At 41.0% G+C, this 21,041-nt stretch overlaps 1 protein-coding gene across 5 annotated transcripts in view; it reads right to left on the bottom strand.

Moving 5' to 3' along the window:
• Window positions 1–21,041, bottom strand: part of TBC1D1 (TBC1 domain family member 1) — a 180,560-nt gene that overhangs the window by 59,924 nt on the left and 99,595 nt on the right. For 4 of the 5 annotated variants that reach the window (XR_012645346.1, XM_074992595.1, XM_074992592.1 and 1 more), the window contains exons 9-14: window positions 17,642–17,770; window positions 15,453–15,539; window positions 11,912–12,189; window positions 10,085–10,243; window positions 7,740–7,859; window positions 5,594–5,733 (exon numbers count right to left, since the gene is read on the bottom strand). Coding sequence is in view for 4 of the 5 variants with exons in the window: in XM_074992595.1 (XP_074848696.1) it covers window positions 5,594–5,733; window positions 7,740–7,859; window positions 10,085–10,243; window positions 11,912–12,189; window positions 15,453–15,539; window positions 17,642–17,770 (913 nt within the window). In the remaining variant the exon portion in view is untranslated. The remainder of the gene's footprint in view (window positions 1–5,593; window positions 5,734–7,739; window positions 7,860–10,084; window positions 10,244–11,911; window positions 12,190–15,452; window positions 15,540–17,641; window positions 17,771–21,041) is intronic. The other variant, XM_074992594.1, reaches the window with a different exon arrangement.

The following is a 21,041-nucleotide window of genomic DNA, read 5'->3' as shown; positions in this document are numbered from 1 at the left end:
TCTTTACTCACTTTTTTCCATTCTATCACATCCCCCACTCAGCTGTCTCCTTTTTGAACTGAAGAGTAACAGTCTTTTTCAATCTCTCACCATTTGAAAGAGATTCCATACCCCTAATCATTTTTGCTGCCATTTCCTATACTTTTCCCAATTACAATATATCTTTTTTAGAGATGGGTGACCAGAACTGCCCATAGTATTCAAGGTATGCGTGGAGGCGTGATTCTATGAATTTATACAGTGCATTGGGATATTTTCTGTCTTATTATTTATCCCTTTTACAGTGGTTCTTAGCATTCTATTAACTTTTTTTTAACTGCAGGCGCCAACTGAGCAAATGTTTTCAGAGAACTACCCACAAGGACTCCAAAATCTCTTTCTGGAGTAGAATAAATTAAATTAAACCCCATCATTTTATATGTAGAGCAGGGATTATGTCTTCCAATGTACATTACTTTACACATATCAACACTGAATTTTATCTGCCATTTTGTTGCCCAGCCACTCAGGTTTGTAAAGTGTGAGTGCTGTGGCACTTTAAAGATTGACATAAGTTGTGTGTGCTGGGGCCCACTTCTTCAGATGCACGAAGTGGAGACTTCAGTTTGTCAGGAGTGCAAAGATGGTTTTGTGTTACATTTACTATGAAGAGGACCAGTGCTAATGAGGTCAATTTAATCAGGGTGGATGTGGCCCATTCCTAACAGTTGAAAAGAAAGTGAGAATATCTCAAGTGGCCAAATTACCTTTTTGAGGTGAGCTAGCCATTCCCAGTCTCTATTCTGATCCAGTCTGATAGTGCCAAGTTTGCATATGAATTCCAGCTCTGTAGTTTCACACTGCAGTCTGTGTTTCACTCAAGTATGGCAACAGTCAGGTCGGCTACTGAGTGGCCATGGAGGCTGAAGTGATTTCCTACTGCTTTTTGAATGTTACCATTCTTGATGCCTGATTTACCTTTGTAACTCTTCAGTGTTGGATTTAAGTATAATAAGAAATTTGTCACTGTCTGCAGACTTTGCCACCTTGTTGTTTACTTTTCCAGATCATTTATGCATATGTTGAATATCAAATGACCCAGTCTGGATCTTTCAGGGACACTGCTGTTTACCTCTCTCCACTATAAAAATTGACCATTTATTCCTACCCTTTATGTCCTATCTTTTATCCAACTTCTGTTCAATGAAGGGGCATCTGTCTTATTCCATGAGTGCTTTACTCGGTGGGGGAGTTCTACAATAAAATATTAAAATGCTATGTTAAAAATTTAAAAATTCTATGCACAACATTAATATGAAATTAGAAACAGAAATAGCTAAACTTACTGGCCATTTCTACACAGGCCACTTCCTTTGGAAGTGGCATGCTAATAGATGGAGCGAAAGAGGCTAATGAGGTGCAGATGCAAATTCCCTGAGCCTCATTAGCATAATGTCACATGATTTGGAGTCCAGAAGACCATTCTTCCGGACTCCAAAATGCCATGTAGAAGCATGGCCCCAGGGGCAGCTTTCGGAAGAAAGTCCTCCTTCTGGAGGCGCTTTCTTCCCAAAAATTTTTGGGAAGAAGGGACCTCCGGAAGGAGGACTTCCTTCCAGAAGCCCCCCAGGGCTGTACTTCTACATGGCATTTTGGAGTCCGGAAGAACGGTCTTTTGCACTCCAAATTACATGACATTATGCTAATGAGGCATGGGGAATTTGCATCTGAGTCTCATTAGCATCTTTCGCTCCATGTATTAGCATGCCACTTCCAAAGGAAGTGGCCTGTGTGGAAATGCCCAGTAAGTTTAACGTTTGTTTCTATTCATAAATAGATATATATACGGGGGAAATTCACATATATTATGTAGAAAAGGGGGAAGTGACCAAATCACCTAAATAGTTCCCTAATTAACATCTACTGCTCACATCTTAGCTTCCCATATGTCCACAAGTATTCTGTTTATCCAGCTGCAGATTGTTAAAATAGCATCTTGCAGTTGCACTGCCTAATCCCACAGGAAGAGCTAGGGAACAGGCAATCTATGTGGTATTTCTTTTCTTTAAAGGGGAACTTTGAATTCATGTGTAAGACTTTTTCTGTCAAGGACATTGAACTTTTAAAACTTGGCATCGTCATTGCATAGCTCAAGTTGAGCAGCACTCCAGACCCTTATTTTATTCAGGTTCTTATACTGTGCCCCCACCGTGCTATCTGGGCACTTGTGAGAGATGAATTAAGCAGTGACTGGTATCTGTCATACATGATGACTTTACCGTTCCACTGCTCTTTCAAGTGGGGAAAAAGGGATAAGGAGTTCTCTGTATGATGAAGTGCCACAGTTTTATTACCGAAGGCCCGGTTGAAGAATTGTGATTTGCACTTTGACCTCCAGGTAGTGAGTGTTAGGGTGATGACTTAAAGAAAAACCATACAGCAACTACTCTCTCAATCAAATCTGTAAAATTACAAAGGTGGTACATAAACTCCTTCATGCTCTTTGTGCTCCTGTTGCTTTTGCATATTGCATTAACATTTGACAATCAGAAATCCAAACTCTATGAACAACAGTCTTCAGTGTTATTTTTGCTTGCTCAACTTTTAGTTCCAAAATAATAAAAGGCTTGTAAGACAAGACTCCCTTGTCTTGTTCTTGGTATGCCTTATGGAAACACGAGATGAGATTAAAAAAAAAAGGCTTAAAAAAAAGAAATGACCACTACCTAACTAGAAATAGGCAAAAATTCACTACCTACTGTTTGGGAGAGTTTTTATTTATTTATTTTCAGGCCTACCAACTGCTATATGCTATTTTTTTAAAAACGTCATTTGAAATGGGTTGCAGTTCTTTAAAAGGAATTAAAGAAAAAATAAGGGGACAGATATAAGAAATCAGGCTGTGTCTACACTTGCATTCCTCTTTCAAAAGAGAAATGCAAATAAGGTACAAATTTGCATATCCGACGCCTCATTTGCATATTCTTATTTCGAAATAGCTTCATTCGAAAGAAGAAAACCAATGTAGACTCTGCTCTTTCGACAATAAACCCCATCTTCGAAAGAATCCTTCTTCCCATAGAAAAGGGAAGGAGGATTGTTTCGAAGATGGGATTTACTTTTGAAAGAGCAGCGTCTACACTGGTCTTCTTCTTTCGAAAGAAGCTATTTCGAAAAACAATATGCAAATGAGGTGTCAGATATGCAAGTCTGCACCTCATTTGCATTTTTGATTTATCTCATTTGCATACCTCTTTCAAAAGAGGAATGCAAGTGTAGACACAGCCTCACTGTTTAAGATGAAGGTTTAAATAAGGCAAGTGTTATGGACTGAGGGTACATAGCCCAAGTTATATTATCTCCAGTTTTAAGCAGATGCAATTCAGCTGTGACCAGTGAATCTACTGTGCACCTGGTAGATATGAATTTAGCCTTTAAGAGCTCCATTCTATGCACTGTATGAGATGATCACACAGAAACAGTAAGAGGGAACTTGGAAATGGTAGAGATGCTTAATGACTTTGTTTCGGTCTTCACTGAGAAGTCTGATGAAAGAATGCCCAACATAGTGAATGCTAGTGGGAAAGGGGTAGGGTTAGAAGTTGAAATAAAAAAAGAACAAGTTAAAAATCACTTAGGAAAATCAGATGTTTGCAAGTCATCAGGGCCTGATTAAATGCACCCTAGAATACTCAAGGAGCTGATAGAGGAGGTATCTGAGCCTTTATCTATCATCTTTGGAAAATCATGGGAGACAAGAGAGATTCCAGAAGACTGGAAAAGGGCAAATATAGTGCCCATCTATAAAAAGGGAAATAAGAATAACCCAGGAAACTACAGGCCAGTCAGCTTAACTTCAGTGCCAAGAAAGATAATGGAGCAGGTAATTAAAGAAATCATCTGCAAGCACTTGGAAGGTGGTAAGGTAATAGGAAACAGCCAGCATGGGTTTGTAAAGAATAAATCTTGTCACACTAATCTGATCGCTTTCTTTGATAGGATAATGAGCCTTGTGGGTAGGGGAGAAGTGGTAGATGTGGTCTACCTCGACTTTAGTAAAGCATTTGATATGGTCTCTCATGATATTCTTATAAAAAAAATAGGCAAATACTATTTAGATGAGGCTACTATAAGGTGGGTGCATAACTGGCTGGATAACCGTACCCAGAGACTAGTTCTTAATGGTTCTCAATCCTGCTGGAAAAGTATAAAAAGTGGGGTTCTGCAGGGGTCTGTGTTAGGACCGGTTCTGTTCAATGTCTTCATCAATGATTTAGATACTGGCATAGAAAGTACGCTTTTTAAGTTTGCAGATGATACCAAGTTGGGAGGGGTTGCGACTACTTTGGAGGATAGCGTCATAATTCAAAATGATCTGTATAAATTGGAGAAACGATCTGAGGTAAACAGGATGAAGTTTAATAAGGACAAATGCAAAGTGCTCCACTTGGGAAGGAACAATCAGTTTCACACATACAGAATGGGGAGAGACTGTCTAGGAACGACTACAGCAGAAAGGGATCTAGGGATTATAGTGGACCACAAGCTAAATATGAGTCAACAGTGTGATGCTGTTGCAAAAAAAGCAAACATGATTCTGGGATGCATTAACAGGTGTGTTGTGAACAAGACACGACAAGTCATTCTTCCACTCTACTCTGCACTGGTTAGGCCTCAGCTGGAGTTTTGTGTCCAGTTCTGGGCACCGCAGTTCAAAAAAGATGTGGAGAAACTGGAGAGGGTCCAGAGAAGAGCAACAAGAATGATTAAAGGTCTAGAGAATGTGACCTATGAAAAAAGGTTGAAAGAACTGGGCTTGTTTAGTTTGGAAAAGAGAAGATTGAGGGGAGACATGATAGCGGTTTTCAGGTATCTAAAAGGGAGTCATAAGGAGGAAGGAGAGAACTTGTTCTTCTTGGCCTCTGAGGCAACGGGCTTAAACTGCAGCAAGGGAGGTTTAGGTTGTACATTAGGAAAAAGTTCCTAACTGTCAGGGTGGTAAAACAGTGGAATAAATTGACAAGGGAGGTTGTGGAATCTCCATTGCTGGAGATATTTAAGAACAGGTTAGATAGATGTCTATCAGGGATGGTTTAGATAGTACTTGGTCCTGCCACTGGGGCAGGGGGCTGGACTCGATGGCCTTTCGAGGTCCCTTCCAGTCCTAGTGTTCTATGATTCTATGATAGTGGTACTGTAGCTTCTTCAAATGATACATAGTGATCCACACTGCACTAAAACACACCACTGAGAAAACAATTACTGTCACAGAATTGACTAAAGAAAATGTATATAATGAGGTATGTCCCACCCTGCCCTCCCACTTTCTTTTAGACAGCTAGTGTAACGCCATCATAGATGTAATTGTAGATATAACACAGAGCTGCAAAATAAAAGCTCCTTCGCTGGGTAAACCATGCTATGACACAAAAAGGGGTGGAACTGACAGTGGAAACAGCCCATCTGGTAGCTAATTAAACAGCAACCAAAAATTAACACAAGTGTTTCTTCTCAAGCTGGTAAAATCAAATGTCACACATAGACACTGTTAGAGAAGATTATAACTTGGGAGGTTATTTAGAGCTGTTTGTGGACAGCCAGACATGGCTCTTACCATCATATCGGCTGGGAGAATCACATCCTTTCTGTGGAGTTGCCACTCGAAGGAATATCTGTTGTCTCCATGAATGCCGGCGAGTCTTTACAGGCGTGTCATTACCCACATCCAGCTGGCTTTGTGTAGGCTCATAGTCACTAAAATTACAGAGTTCAGAATGGCTTATGCATAAGTTATGACAGACACAAGAGATATCTAATGACACTGTAGTGCTAGGGTTGAGTGGCTATAAAAAACAAAGCCATCAGGGAAGGACAGCTCTATGTCCAACACAAGTTGGCCCAGCCTGTCTGTATTAAATGGGTGAAATTCATCCCATTTCACCATGCCTGCACAAGTCATACATATCACTCAGGTTAGTGACTGGGCATATGGCTTTGTTCACACTTAGCTTTCCAAGTTTTAATGAAGTTATTGTCAACATCTTACAATTTATTGTCATAATACCTAAATATACAATATGTAGCAGGTGTGTGTACATATGTGAAAACAGTGCATATACACATTAACAAACCTTTACATTATTACTTAACGACACTTTGCATTTCTCTAATGCCTTTCGTTAGTGGATCTCAAGGAATTTTATAAATATTAGATAAACATCAAGGCCCCATGAGTTAGGTACATATTGTATTCCTTTTTCAAATACAAAAACTGATGAACACAAAGGCTAAGTGACCTCCTCACGCACTATGCAAATCAATGACAGAGCAGTGAGTAGTTCCCAGGAATCTTGGTTCTTTTTCCCTGTTCTAACTGATAAGCATCACATGGAGCATTTTATTAAAACTCAGAATCAAATAATGAACAATATCTACCCATTTTAACATCCCACTGTTTTCCCTTTTAAGAACTCAGCTCATTCTTTATTTGTCTTTTCAGCTACCACAAACTGAGAGAGTTGTGGGAGTTTGTATTACACACTGAAAAGAACACACAAGCTTTGGATATGTTTGGCAGTAACTAATTTTATAAGTCAAGAACTATGTCAATACGTTCATTCTGGCCTGAGGACATTGCTTTAGTGAGGGATAGACCCTCTATTTTCGTTTTGGTGAACTGGTAATATGGGTGTGTCCCTTTGGGAACAAGTACAGCAGACCCTCGATTTGCGCAAGAGTTACATTACTGGAAAACCAGGCGTAACTTGAAATTGGCACAAGTCAAAGGGGCGGGGCCATCAGCTCAGCATCAGCAGCTACTGCTGCAGCCAGGAAAAAGGGATCCCACTGTTAAGGGGGAAGAGTGCTGACAGAGCACTGTGCCCAGCCAGGTCGGCCCTAGGGTGCCACCACTGGGGAGGTGGGGTGAGGGGATCCTCTTGTTAACGGGGTCCCCATGTTAAAAGGCTGCTAGCTGGCTGTCTGGCTGTCATCCAGCTCAGCCGCTGCAGCCGCTGCTGCCGGGAAGGGTGAGGCAATCCCTCTGTGAAGGGGGACCACACCTAGTCTGTGGTGCCCTCAGTGCTGTCGCGGGGGAGGCGGGGAGCTCACAGGGGCCCCTTGTTAACAGGGATCCCCCTCCCATTAAAAGACTGCTGGCTGGTGGAGCAAAGATCCCCCAGCTCAGCCATAGGCAGCCGCCACCACCACACAGTCGAGCAGGGAGGCGATCCCCCTGTCAAAAGGGAACAGAGCTGGCAAAGCTCTTCCACTGAGTGCTGTTAGCTGGGGGCGGGTGTCATGGGGGTCAGGCTCCCCCAACACCCCCTCCCCCTGCAATGGCGGTCGGGGAAGATCTAGTCCCCTTTGACAGAGGCACCTCCTCCCCCCTCACCTGTGCGGTGGCGGCTGCCTCTGGATGGAGCTTCTAGGTCCCCCTCCAATCACACTAATGTGAGATATGTGCATATTGGATGCGCTTGTCTCAAGGGTTTACTGTAGTCAGACATTGGGAATTCAAGTTGTGTTATCATTACATATGAGTCCAGAAATGGACAGCAGATCTATAGTCTTCACAGAACAGGAATCATGGTAACTCCCCTGACCTTGGAGGGCAATCTCATTTCACTTACTTCATCCATTACAGGCAAGTGAATGACAAGCTATTGATTTCTAAAAACACATCAAGTGCTCTCAAAATGCAAACAAAGAGTCCTTTGAATAATGCAGTTTTACCTCCAGGCTTACAGACAGAACCCTACCTTTTCACGCTCCTAAAGTCAGAGCTGTTATTTTCGTCTACAGGAGCCAGAAATTTTAAGAAATTTGGCACAGAAGAGGAAGAATGAAGCTTTTTCCGTAGGGCAGTACGGTAGGAGGTGCTGAGAGTGCATTGGGAAGAGTGCAATTTAGAACAAAGAAGCATAAATATGCAGAATAAAAAGAAATACACAGTGCATGCTTCAAAATAAAAGTTCTTTCAGACACGAATATCAAGGAAAAATAAAACTAAAATGACCAAATACCAAGAAAAACAGAACCAAAGGTTAAAACTAAAATTGTCATAAGTTCCATTCTGAGATAGTATTTGGGACACCTAACTGTTCTCGTCTTAGCATACTTCAATAAATTCATTATCTGCTATGGTCAAGAACTCTTCATCACGTTTCACCCATGTTGATTTAATGCAAATAAGAATTCATGGCTAGTTTACAAGCAAACAACTGCTAAAATTAATATGTACAAGTATCCCACCTTCAGAGGGTCTGTGGAAGACAGTTAACAATTCTGGAGCTGGTAGTGGATGAGGAAGAGGGCAGCAACTAAATAAGCTGATTATGCAAAAGTGCATTCACACTACCAGAGTAACTTCCACAATACAGTAGAATTTTCAGCATCTGATTGATTGAGTTTGTTACTCTTATAACAGGCACACCCTGTCTCTCCAGAACATCTCCATTTCACTAATCAAATCCCACTAGAAGCATTTCAACAAATCTAACACTTGTTCCCACCCCTTCTCTCCTGAATTACCTACACAAAGATCCTACAGCACTCGAGAGAACATTAATGGGTAGTGGTTCAACCAGGCAGCTGAACTGACAGCAATTTCTGCCTGGAATGGAAGCCCACAAAGTCATCTGGTGGGTGGTAATTAGAAGGTAACATTGCTAAGTACTAAGAAATCATTCCAAAATATGCTACTTGGAATGGGTCTGTCCCACGAAAGCTCACCTGATAAGCTATTTTGCGAGTCTTTAAAGTGCAATTTGACTGCTTTTTGTTTTGATAGAGAGGAAGCCGTGCTCGGCTATACACTGTTACTTGGAATGGGTTATTCTGTAGGGATATCTTTAAGTCTCTCTTGTTGAAGCTCTTCCACTTTATATACACACTTGACCAGTCACTGGTCTAGAAAGAACTATGTATAGCCTGGTGGTTAGAATGCTCATGGAGAGGTGGAAGACCTTAGTCCAATAACACAGTGGAAGAGATTCAGCATACAACTAAGATCCCCCTCCCCAGAATATCCCATAAACCAGGGTTGGAGAACCTACGGCCTGCGGCTTGCCTTGAGTTGGCCCATGAGGCTCAGGGCTCCTCCCCATGCAGTGGGGAGCTGGCGCTGGGGGAACATCAGCACAGGGAAGCTTTGTCCATGAGCTCACTTGCAGGCTTCACTCCCATCTCTCCCACTGGGTGGGGAACCTTGGCCAATGGGTGCGAAGGAGGAGGTGCCTGCATTGGTCTCCCACATTCCAAGTGTACACCCCAGACACTGCGATAACAAGTATAAGGGAGACCAGGACAACACCTCTGCCCACCTTCTCCTATTTTGTGAATGGTGCCAAAGGCCCAAAAGAAACAAGCTTGTACTGAAAGTATTTGGTGAATTCATATCAAAGTCACAAACAGTTTCAGGTAGATGAAAATTGCATTTTTGACAAACTATTCACCCAAAAAATTCCATCCAGCTCTAGTTTTAGGGAGCAGCTGGTCTTCTCACTGTACAGCAGCAAGACGGAGTGAGAAGCCCTCTCTCTAATTTCCTCCCCATTAACGCTTTGTCTAAAGGGCAACAATATTAAACTACCTCCTGATGGTGCTGAAGCAACTTCTCCACTAATCAGACCCTTTTCACCCAGTCAATTTTCAACTTTTAGGAATTTCCTTTTCCCTTACAGAGGAGCAGGGAACTTAGTCAGTGTTACTCTGAACAAGGGAGAGAGTGAAACAAACATTGTGGAGAAACAGAGAGTGTCTGAGTGTACTTGGCATCTAAGCCTCTGGTGCAGTTCAAGCACTGCTGCTTTCTGATGAACCACAAAAACAACTGACCCCAACATACCAGCTGTGTGTGAGCGCCTAAAGTAATTTTCTTCAGTTAAAGGGAAAAATTAGCTATACTAAAATGCAGTGCTACACAATGTTAGCAGAGGAGTTATTTTCACCTCGTGTAAACATATCCCTCTGGTAGGTTTTAATCATTATCATAATTTTATTATTATTATTAAGTAATTGTGCACCCAGGGAGGACAATACTGTGTTTTGTGTTTAAGGTAAATAAAACAAACACTCCCCAAACTATGCACAGCTGCTCTCTCACCTCTTTTGTGCAATATTCCCACTTTGTTCTCTGCTTGAATTTTGCTTTAGATACTTTAAAAAGGTGGGTGAGGAGGCCGAGGGATTAAGACGAGCTAGAGGAGAAGGAGCTGAAGATTGACCAGAACAGCTTTCAGTCTCGCCACCAGATGTGCTCAAACTGAATAGGGAGATTCCAGCCATGTGGGGGGATGAAGTCAGAAAAAGAGAGAAAACAAATCACACAAACAGAGACAAATGAAACACGGCTGAGTATCTAGCCTCATTTTAAAATGGCCTTCTGCTGCCAGCTAGCAGTTACATAAATTTCTGATTTACGGTTCTATTTGCAAAGTGCTGAGCACTGTAACCTAATCCAACAAAGCACAGAAGTGTTTGCCTACAGGCCCTGATTCAGTCAGGTACTTAAACACAAGCTTACATTTAAGCACCCGAATAATATCTGTGAAATCAACAGAACTACTCACATGCATAAATTTAGACACATGTTCTAGTGCTTCACTGGACACTGGCCAAAATGCTCAGCATCTTGCAAAATGGTGTCTATGTACTTTGGAAGCTACCTGTAAACTAGGGGGTAAGATTTTTTCAAAAGAATCTGAGTAATTTAGAAATCTAAATCTCATGGAAAATTATCTGGTACTAAATCACTTGGGCACTTCTGGAAATTTATCCCACCACAATTTTTTCAGATAGCTGCATTTTCCCAATATCATGTACTTATTGTTCTTTCTAGCTTCCCATAATATATCAGTAAGGGCCCAATCCTTTGAACTTCCCACTGAAGTCTAGGATGGAACCAAAACAGGAAGGACAAAGAAAATTAAACATGCATTCAACTTTTAGTTATAGTCCCATGGTAAAATATGAACGAATCGAGAAAGCAGAAGCAAGCAGAAAACTTTCAGGGGGGCACTAGTAAAGTTAACCCAACAACTGCTAACTGCACCACAAAAGCTATTTTGCATTTAAGGAACAAAAGGGTTCAAAGAAGGGACAAAAGAGCAACACAGGTTATGTTCCCTTTTAAATACCATAATTCTCTCTTTTCACTGTCATCATCTACCTCAAACATTTGCCTTTACCACCCTGCCTTCTGCAGCGATAAGTGAGCCAGCTTTGAAACAGATTTACTACTGTCTAGCTTGTGTAAACCAGCATTTTTGGCAGAGAAACAGAAGTCTACAGACAAGAATGTTTCCATGTTAATTAGAAAAAGCCAGAGAGAAAGAGAGCAAAAGAAAGGGAGCAGGACAGGGGAAGGAAGAGTAGCAAACAGCTTAGTCAGCTTTCAGGGATGCATAAGCAAGCCTTTAAAGGAGGTCATCTCAAGAATGTTAAAAATATATTTCTGTTACTGAAACTTACCCTCTGAATCAATAATTGTTTTTATTGGAGTAGCGTGTTGAAACTGAAAAGGAGTATGCCCTCTGACACAAATTAGAGAAATGTTATATTTTTTTAAATAGTATTGCTCTTCGTAAATATGAAATAGAGTAGTTCTACAAGAGCCAACATTTAGACTGCTCTCAGATACATCCAGCAAAAAGTGTTTCACATTGGTTGCACAGGCAAATTAATTCATCCACTTACAAAGTGCTTGTGTAGTAAAATGTTATTGTGGAATTGCAAGTTTCGTGTTTTGTCTCCCTCCCTGAACCATACCAAAAGAACTGACAAGAGACTCTTAAATATGTTTTAAGAGGATAGCATAATGCTCTAACACTAAGCACTGTTGCAAAATGAACATACCTGAGGTGCAGTGAAAATCCCCAAGTTTTCCCCAACTATCTATCAAACAATATCCTGTTTTTAAAATGAGTCTTACTTTCGCCTGTGAGGAGTCTCTGTGCTCACTGAATGATACCTCATAAGTTTCCTTTGTGGAACAGATGGTGATGTTTCAACTGTTTTCAGAGATTCCTGGCACTCAGTAGGCAAGTGACTCAATGTGTTTGCTCGCCGGCGAAAGCTTTGCTGAGGTAATTTGTCAGGCTGTTCGACAGGGTGACCAGCTGGGTCACTGGAGAGCTCTCCTACGGATCCATTCAGTTTGGCAGGGGTCTCCAGAGGAAGTGGGCCTTCTTTTTCACACAAAGATGGTTCCTAGGAATACAAAAAAAAAATCACATATGTAAAACATGATTTATTATTATTTATAAATGATAATGAGGTTCTCTAGCCCAGCTCTATTTTTGACACCAGAAACAGATCTCCTTTCTGCTACAAAGACATTTATTTCTAAAGAAGACTACTCTTCATCCCAGCTGAATGTTTCCAGAAAATAAATTCAGTCCAATCACTTTCTAGCTTTTGTGCCTACACTCAGCCACCCAATAACAGAAGCTTTTCAAATGGTGCTAGAACCCGCATCTTCCAATATGCTGGTGGAAGCTATTCAACACTCCAAGTCAGGCTACTCATCTTTAGATACCTAACTTTAGCTGCTAGTTTGAACATTTGGACCACAGTATCTCACACAATTACCTAACCTTCAATGCTTCATTACTAAACAGCAAGGTGGCACACTTGCTGTTAATGCAGGGCCAGGCCAACCACAGAGGCAATACAATACCATACCATGTCACCCTTATGTTTGTACTGCTGCTGGCACTGCCTTCAGAGCTGGGATCCTGGCCAGCAGCCACCACTTACCAGCTTCTCAGCTATGCAGACAGAACTGCTGCCAGCAATGACACAGAAATAAGGGTAGCAGTACCATCTGCACTGCCACCTCCCCCAAACTCCTTTTTGGGTCAAGAGCCCTACCATTGCAACACTCAAATTTTGGATTTCAATAGGTAAAATTATGAAATTTACAATTTTTAAAAGCCTATGACCATGACATTGACCAATAAGGACTGTGAATTCGGTGGGGTCCTAGTCATAAACAATGACTTGATCTTCACAACACACCTACAACGGGAACTGAGGCACAGGCAAACTAGGAGTAGAGCCTACTCAAGTCAGGATTTTACGCCACCTGACTTACACAGGAAGCATACGGCAGAACCAGTCACTGGCCTCAGGTCTCTTGACCGGTAGCCATACCACAAGCCCATCATTCCTTTCTGCTTTAACTTATTTTCCTAGATATCTCAAACCATACCAATAATATATAAATTCTTTACATTTAAAAGGTTAATTCTGCAGCCCTTACGGATGTGCAACTCCCACTAAGATCTAAAGAGTTACACTGACTTTCAATGGTGTTTACTAATTACCAGACTGGAATCAACAGTCCCAAAGCTGATGAATATTTATGTGCACTCTTGCAATCTCAGAGAATGAATAACTGACCAAATTGAGCCCATTAGCCTCATCTCTTATTCACATCAGGAAAAAGGACACTTTTATTCTGAAAATGAGTGAATGCCATGACGATACAGGTTTCTGTCTCTCAGAGAAGATGCCACGATAAGAAATTCCATTATGAAGTCTCTCAACATATTAACTCAGAATTACTATTTCTTTGTCAGAGAGACAAGGTGAGTGATGGTATCTCTTTTGTTGGACCAACTGCAGTTCCTCAGGTCTGGAAAGATGATTAGGCTATATCTAAAATACACATTTTCAGAGGCACGGCAATGCCACTGTAAGGTACATGGGGTAGCTGCTCTTTGACAGCAGGAGAGAGTTCCCCTGGCAACAATATAAAGCCATCACCTCTAAGGAGCTATGGCTTTGTTGGTATAAAGCACTGTCCACCTTGCTGCTTTTTGTTGGAAGGGATGTTCTTCCTCACACTGTTGACCAACAAAAGCTATACTGATGAGAGTACAGTGAATAAATAGATTCTAAATGTCACAGCTAAACAAGGAGGAACTGATTAGCACAATTAATTAACACACTGTGAGAGACCTTCCAAAGTAAAGTGTCCCCTTACTTCTCCTGCGGTCATGGAACAAAAAAAAAAAAAAAAGGGGGGGTGGAGGTTAGACGAATGATTTTTAGTGTCTAGCAAAGTTATGATTTAAGTTCTCAGGCTCATGCCTTGAACGTGTTGTGCAGTTTTTCTTTGAGAAGAACTGAAAGATCAGATTTCGAATGTTCATTTTGTGAAAACCGATATGGTGTTTTTGTCTTTTATGATTTTTCTGTGTGAGTACATTCAAGATCTTAAGTCGGGTCGTCTTCAATACAGACCTAAACAAGTATAACTATGTTGCTCAGAGATGTGAAAGTTTTGCATCTGCTTAAGCCCTGTAGGTATACTCACCTAATCTCCCCCTGTAAAAACAGCACTATGTCAGTAGAAAGCCTCTCCTGTCCACATAATTACTGCCTCTCCAGGAGTTGGATTAATTACATCAATGGAACAACAAGAAGTTCTGTGGCACCTTTTTGAAGTGGGTTGTTGCCCACAAAAGCTTATGCTCCAAAATATCTGTTAGTCTATAGGGGGCCACAAGACTTCTTGTTGTTCTTGAAGATACAAACTAACTCAGTTACCCCCTTATACGTCAATGGAAAAGCTCTTGCCATTGCTCTTGTTTAATTACTGATTTTAATTATCTCGTTTCATTCCCATAGTTGTTGTTGGGGTATTTAATGCACTGGATGAGGTACAGCACAAGTTATAATAGCTATGTGTAGGACCCCTGGATGTTGAAAGATGTGCTGTGGAGGGCATTGGTCATGATAGCAGTGGACATATGTCACCAGGTGTTGCATGTGCTGTTAAGGCAGGGTTCAACTGTGGCTTTGAGCTGATATTCCTGGTCTGTGGGGAGCTTGCTTCTGACAATTAGCTTGGCAAGGTTGGAGCAGGTGTTGTCTGAAGACTTGAAAAGGTGGTTTGGGAAACATTTCCTTCAGGATGTTGTCACTGTTTAAGGATACTCCATGTGTGTCCAATGGTGGGGTGGTAATCTCACTCCCAAAGATGAGGTTTATGATCATAACATTTGTCAGGAAATTCAGATATATTGTAAGGTACAGTGCACACCTAAGTCAATTCCCCAAATTTTTTCACATTCTTTTGTAGTTTCAATGTTGGGAGAATAGAAGACAGAATTTAAGCCCTGATCCTGCATGTTGGTCAATGGCAAAAGCACCACTGTCTTCAGTGCAGCTCTGCTTGGTAATAAGGACCAGCCCTGTGGATAAGCATGTAAGAGAAGAGCTTCCTTTGGTAGAAACAAATACATTCTTAGCACCAAATTGCATCACATTACTTGTAGAGCTACACTTTTTCCTATCTGGTATTCTGTTTTTTTCCCCGCACAATACATCAGGCATTTTATTAATAAATTCATGAAAAAATAACAAATATAAGACATTAAAGTAGATTGATTACACCTACACATCATGTGATCATAAAAGGTGATCAGAAGATTCACAATTTAATCATTACAGTGCTTACTTACTTTACTGGTGCTGCTTAATGTGCTAGATAAGGAGCTGTCCAAATCCACACTTGCAGAACTTTCTAATGAACCTTTGGCTTTATTACCCTATAGAAATAAAGTATATGAAGCAATCAGAATTAGACTATAAAAATGACGTTCCAATAGAGCAGCCTTGCTGGAACTGTTAAATCATTGATTCTGCCAGTACCAGTTTTCTGAAATGCCTAAAAATAGCTTTCCTCTCCATGAGAAACAGCTGCTTATTACAACATCTTCCTCAAGCCAAAAAATGAATTTTCACATTAGGTTATCTTCAACAGAATGCAAAGACAAGAAATGACTAGTATGGAGGATTGAAGGCTAACATCAGGACACTGGTCTCGCACAGACTTTCCCAACAAACATCCCCTCTGATTTACTGATTTGCAAATCTCTAGATTAGGGAAGTAATGAGGTTTGATTTGTAAGTGATATAGCTGTGCCAGCAAAAATTTCCAGTGTAGATGCTGTTATCCTGGCACAACTGCATGATTTTTTGGGAGATCTTATTCTCCTTCAGAGTTGGTAGCTATAACAAGCTATGCTGACATAAGTGCAATTTTACTGATATGAGCTGCATCCATGCTAGGAGTACTTTGCCAGTGCACAATACACGAATAGCTAAATTGGCAAGACAACCCTAGGATAGACATGCCCTTAAATTAGCTGAATGCCCCTTTGTTCTTGTATTTCAATCAAGGATAAATGGGACTCCATAATAAATTCTCTTTATTAGTCACTGTTTTGTAAAATTTATCCTGTCAACCTTTATCCATCACCTTTCCAAACTGAACAGTCCTGAATGTTCAATTTGACTTCACACAGAAGTCTTTCCGAGGTCTTACTCATTACTGTCAAACCATTTTCTGGACTTTTTCTACTTTTTGCTATATCTTTTTAGAGACCAAAGTAACAGTATTCAAAGAGAAGGGGTTTAAATGGCAGCATAATAATATTTTCAGTGTTTTTCTCCATTCTAATATAATCTGGTATTTTATTTGCTTTTCTAACTGCTGCTGTGTATTGAGCAAATATTGTCAATCAACTGATTATGATATCTGGATCTTTTTCCAGTATGTTTACAGATAATTAAGAAACCATCAGAGTGTAAAGATTCACAGAGTTCCTTACAATATTTATCACCTTCCACTTCTTTTCATTGAATTTCATCTTCCATATTATTGTCCAAATGCCTGTCTCTGAAAACTCCATCTGAAGTTACTCCTAATCTTCTCTAGGCCTCATTTACAAATAATTCTGCAGTATCTACAGACTTTTGCTCCACACTGTTCACCTCCCTCTCCCATGTCATCAAAAAATATTATAAATATTTGTCCTCTTAAGGGTCCTTGGCTAGCTCACTATTACTTTCCTTGTGTTAAAAGTTGAACAGATTTTTCTATTTCTCTCAACTAGTTTCTAAAACCACAAGAAAATTTTATTGCTAATGCAATAACATCTTAGTTTGCTTTATAGCATTGGTGAGCAATACGTGGCCAGGGAGCTGCATGCAGCCCACTGGGGTTCCACCTGCATCTTGCACACCCTCTGACTGCCTCCCTTCCCCCATGTACTTCTCAAACACCAGGGCACCACACTTCCTACTCCTCTCCCTCCTAGCACTTCCAGGATGCCACAAATTTGTTGATCTGTGCTCTGTCCTTGCTCCTACCCATCCCTCCCAGAGCTGGAATGCCACGAATCAGAGTGCAAATAAGCAGATTCATGGTGCTCAGAAAGTGCTGGGGAGTGGAGAAGGTTAGCGCAGAACTCCAGTGCCCCAGTGCCCGAGAGGCATTTGGGGACAGCAGCAGAGACGTGGTATGCAGGCTGCATGCGGCCTACTGAGATGAAGCAGGGCCACGCATGCAGCAGACTTATTAATTCTGGTTGGCCATCGCTGCTTTATAGTCTCTTATAATGTTTTTGAAAAGTTCACATAAAAATGGTATTTACTGCTTCTTTATCCACTAATTTTGTGCATTCCTTCATCATCTTAGAAAGGAATGATTTTCATTACAAAGCTGGCATTCACCCAATTATTTCTAGAACTCTAATTACTGTTTAACAACTTTCTCCGGAGGAAACAAAAAGCAAATGTAGAACTGTGTGTCTATCACTCAGATAAATGCTGTTAATTTGCAGTAAGTACTAACGAAGATACCTACCCGTGACAAAATGCTTTCTAATGATTCTGTTAATGACCTTTTAGCTTTGCTCTTCAGCATATCTAGTCTGAATCTTGGAGCACTGCTTGACATCTCATTTCCAGTAGTCTCTCCGCTAGGCTGCGAAGCCTAAAGTATTTAAGAAAGCAGGTGTAAAACATGGGGTAGCACAGAAAAAAAATTCAGTGAAAGGTTTCTGACATTTTACTAGCACATGTCCAAGTTTTTCTAATCCAAATCTATACAAAACTCTGACTCTTCCCATGCATTGTATTTCTACTGACATCAAAATGCCAAATTCTGCAGCACTTTAAATTTAAGTTCTTCCAATTTAACACAGAGAACTTGAGAAGTAAGATTCCTCACCCAGAAAGCAAGTGTGAGTAGCAATGCAGGAGAGAAGGCAAAAAAATCAGGGTGTTTGGCTTATTCATTGTTGAGGGATGAAGTCCAAAGGTATTTACTGTTCCACAGCTCTGAAGATAAGGTATCGAACTAGATGTAATATTTTCCATCAGAAAGAATAGTTGGGTGCAAGACAAATCAACTTTGTTGCTAAAACTTGGACCAGGCTATTATTTTTTGGTTTCAAGAGCTGAAAAAACATACCACAGCATGTCTCAGCAGCATTAAAATCACATATAGATTTTATATATAAAATGTGATCTTGTTCTATAAACACCCACTTGCCAACCGTTTAGAAGGTGAAACTATCTGATAAAAATAACTGGCATTAATCCCTAATGAAAATACTTCACACCTGTTAACAAAATACTCCATACACCATTTTCTCCCATTTTACCTCAGTCCACGTAGGTCTATCAGACATCCACATGACTGGACAGTTGACAAACCAATAAAATAAGAAAAAAATAATGTGAAGCTTTCTTCCTGCTTTCTTAGCTATGCTAATAATTAACCAGTAAATTATAAAGGGACAGGAGAAAATAAATACAAGGCTAGCCAAAGAAAAGTGGGTGATGCCACTCTGCTTACTTTATGCTTTAAGTCTAGTTTAGTCTACTAAGCGGAGTAGAGTTCCAGGCTGCTGCACATAGAGACTTCAATGAATATGGCCAATAAGAGAAGACTACCTAGAGTGGGTATTATAGTACATTTCCTGTTATGGGTACAAACTGAAGGAAATGTTGACCAAGATTTTCAAAACTGACTAGTGGTTTTGGGTGCCTCAGTTTTGGGGACTGGGTTTAAGAGAGGGTGTTCAAGTCCTTTCTAAAATAAAATCATACCCCATAAGTGCATTTCAAGGTGGGCACACAAAAGGGTCAAATATCACTGGTCTTTCTGAAAATCTCATTCATTCCAGAGACTTTTAAAACCCCTCCCCTGGCGAGAAAGAGGAAGAAGAGACAAGCTGCTGCAAGGCTAACGACAGCAGAGAGATAGCCTTGTCCAGAGTCAAATCCTCCCATGGGGAAGCAACCAAACATGAGTATCTGTTTAGGGAAATAACATGACAACACACATCCCACAGCAAGGAGACCGGGAAACATTTTTTTTTATTTTTGTTTGCTGAGGAGACCCTTCTTGGACCAGCTCCCAGGTGACCCGAAAAATACAGACAAGCTAACAGAGAGGGAAGACAATAAGCTGCCCAGGGTGAGGGTCAGTTACTGCAGACCCTGCCATTGCCAGATGGGGCAAGCCAGTGGAGATGCTTGGTCACAATATATGTATATTTGAAGGGAAATCTTCCCACATTCTTTCCTGCCGACATTGCATGTAAGGCTAGTTACCCCCCAGCTCCTTCAGACAAGTTTCTTCATCTTCAGCGTTCCCTTTTTTTTTCCATCCATGGGAGGAATAAAAGGGATTGCTGATGAGTGGACCGGCAACAAGACCGAGGTCCCACACAGAAAGTGTTTAGTCATCAGATGGGTGAAAGACAGTTGAGTCCCTCCCCCTTATCATGAAAGATCGTGGTACCATGTGCACTCAGAGGGCTAGTCAAGAGGCTAGATTTTTTTAGTATCAATATGTAATCTAGGATATTGAGTAACAGGGATGAATGTGAAATGATTTACTTGTCTCAGTACCACATGGAGAATCTTTTCTGCCTTTCACGTGGAGAGACAATGGCTTTTCATTACAATGTTTTGGAGCTCCTTGGAGCAGCATGCTAGGAGTTGTGTTATCCCGGGATTAGTCATGCCTTGAGATGAAGTGTTGGAATACTAGGGTGACAGAACCTCTCTGCATCCTGTGTCAATAGGTGAGGCAGGAGGGGAAGAGATTTGTGATTTGACAAACATCTGACTCAAGTATGAGAACCATGTTTGTCTAGGCCATGTTGGTGTAAATCAATCTGATCCTAGATTTGTCTTGTCTGATCTTATGCAGGATATGACTCAACAGACTGACGAGGGGAAAGTCCTACAGAAGTGGAGCCTCCCATTTGATGAGGAAGGCATCTGAGAAGTTGTGTTCCAGTCCTGCTCAGGAGCAATATTGTGGGCATTTGGCATTATGAGTCATGGTGAAGAGGTCCACTGATGGGAATCCCCATTGAGAGAATATAGTTTGCAAAATCTGTGGGTCCAGTTCCCACTTGCTCTTCTCTGAGAAGTTCCTGATGAGGTTGCCTGCTGTGGCACTCTGGTCTCCAGGTAAGTAGAATGCTGTGATTTTTGGGAATGCACCATTGCCAGAGGTCCACTGCTTCTGTGCATTGCAGGTAAAATCAGGCCCCCACCTAGGTGATTTATATAAAACAGCTGTCAAGTTGCACATGAGAATCTGGACAGTTTTACTGCAGATCAGAGGGAGAAAGTGATGACAGGCATTTTGAACTGCTTGAAGCTCCAAGATATTTCTGTGGAGATTTGACTTCAGCTGGGACCATTGACCATGGATGGTACAGTGGATGGATGGTACACATCCTACTAAAGAGGCATCTGTAGTAATAGTTACTGATGGGTTTCTCTTTGGAAGGGAACAACTGAGCAGTCATTTTTTGTTTCAGCCATCATGTGAGGAATTCTTTCACTCTGCTGGGCACTGAGAGCTGTTTGTTGGTGGACCATGTAGGAGGAATAGCCAGGTTTGCAGATACTGCATATACAGCCTGGCATGTTTCATGACACATGTAGTAGCTGACATGTGTCCTAGAATTTGTTGACAGGCATATTCGGTTAGACCAGCAGTTCCCAAACTTTTTCCAGTCATGGAACACTTGCATTTCACAGCACTCTCTGCGGAACACTCTCTCTTTTACATTGTCATACTAACTATGAGGAACTTTATGAACGGAAAATATTTCATAATAATATTAATTAAATTATTGTATGGCAAATGCCACTCCACAAATAGTAATGAACCCAGACAAAAATATAGCAGGGATGACAGATAAAAATCCCAAATTTTTTTTCCCTGAGAATGG

This window comes from Carettochelys insculpta, chromosome 4 (assembly GCF_033958435.1).
Source record: "Carettochelys insculpta isolate YL-2023 chromosome 4, ASM3395843v1, whole genome shotgun sequence".
Taxonomy (NCBI): domain Eukaryota; kingdom Metazoa; phylum Chordata; order Testudines; family Carettochelyidae; genus Carettochelys; species Carettochelys insculpta.
Note: the sequence above shows the minus strand (reverse complement) of the source record. Positions and strands in the feature narration are given on the sequence as shown.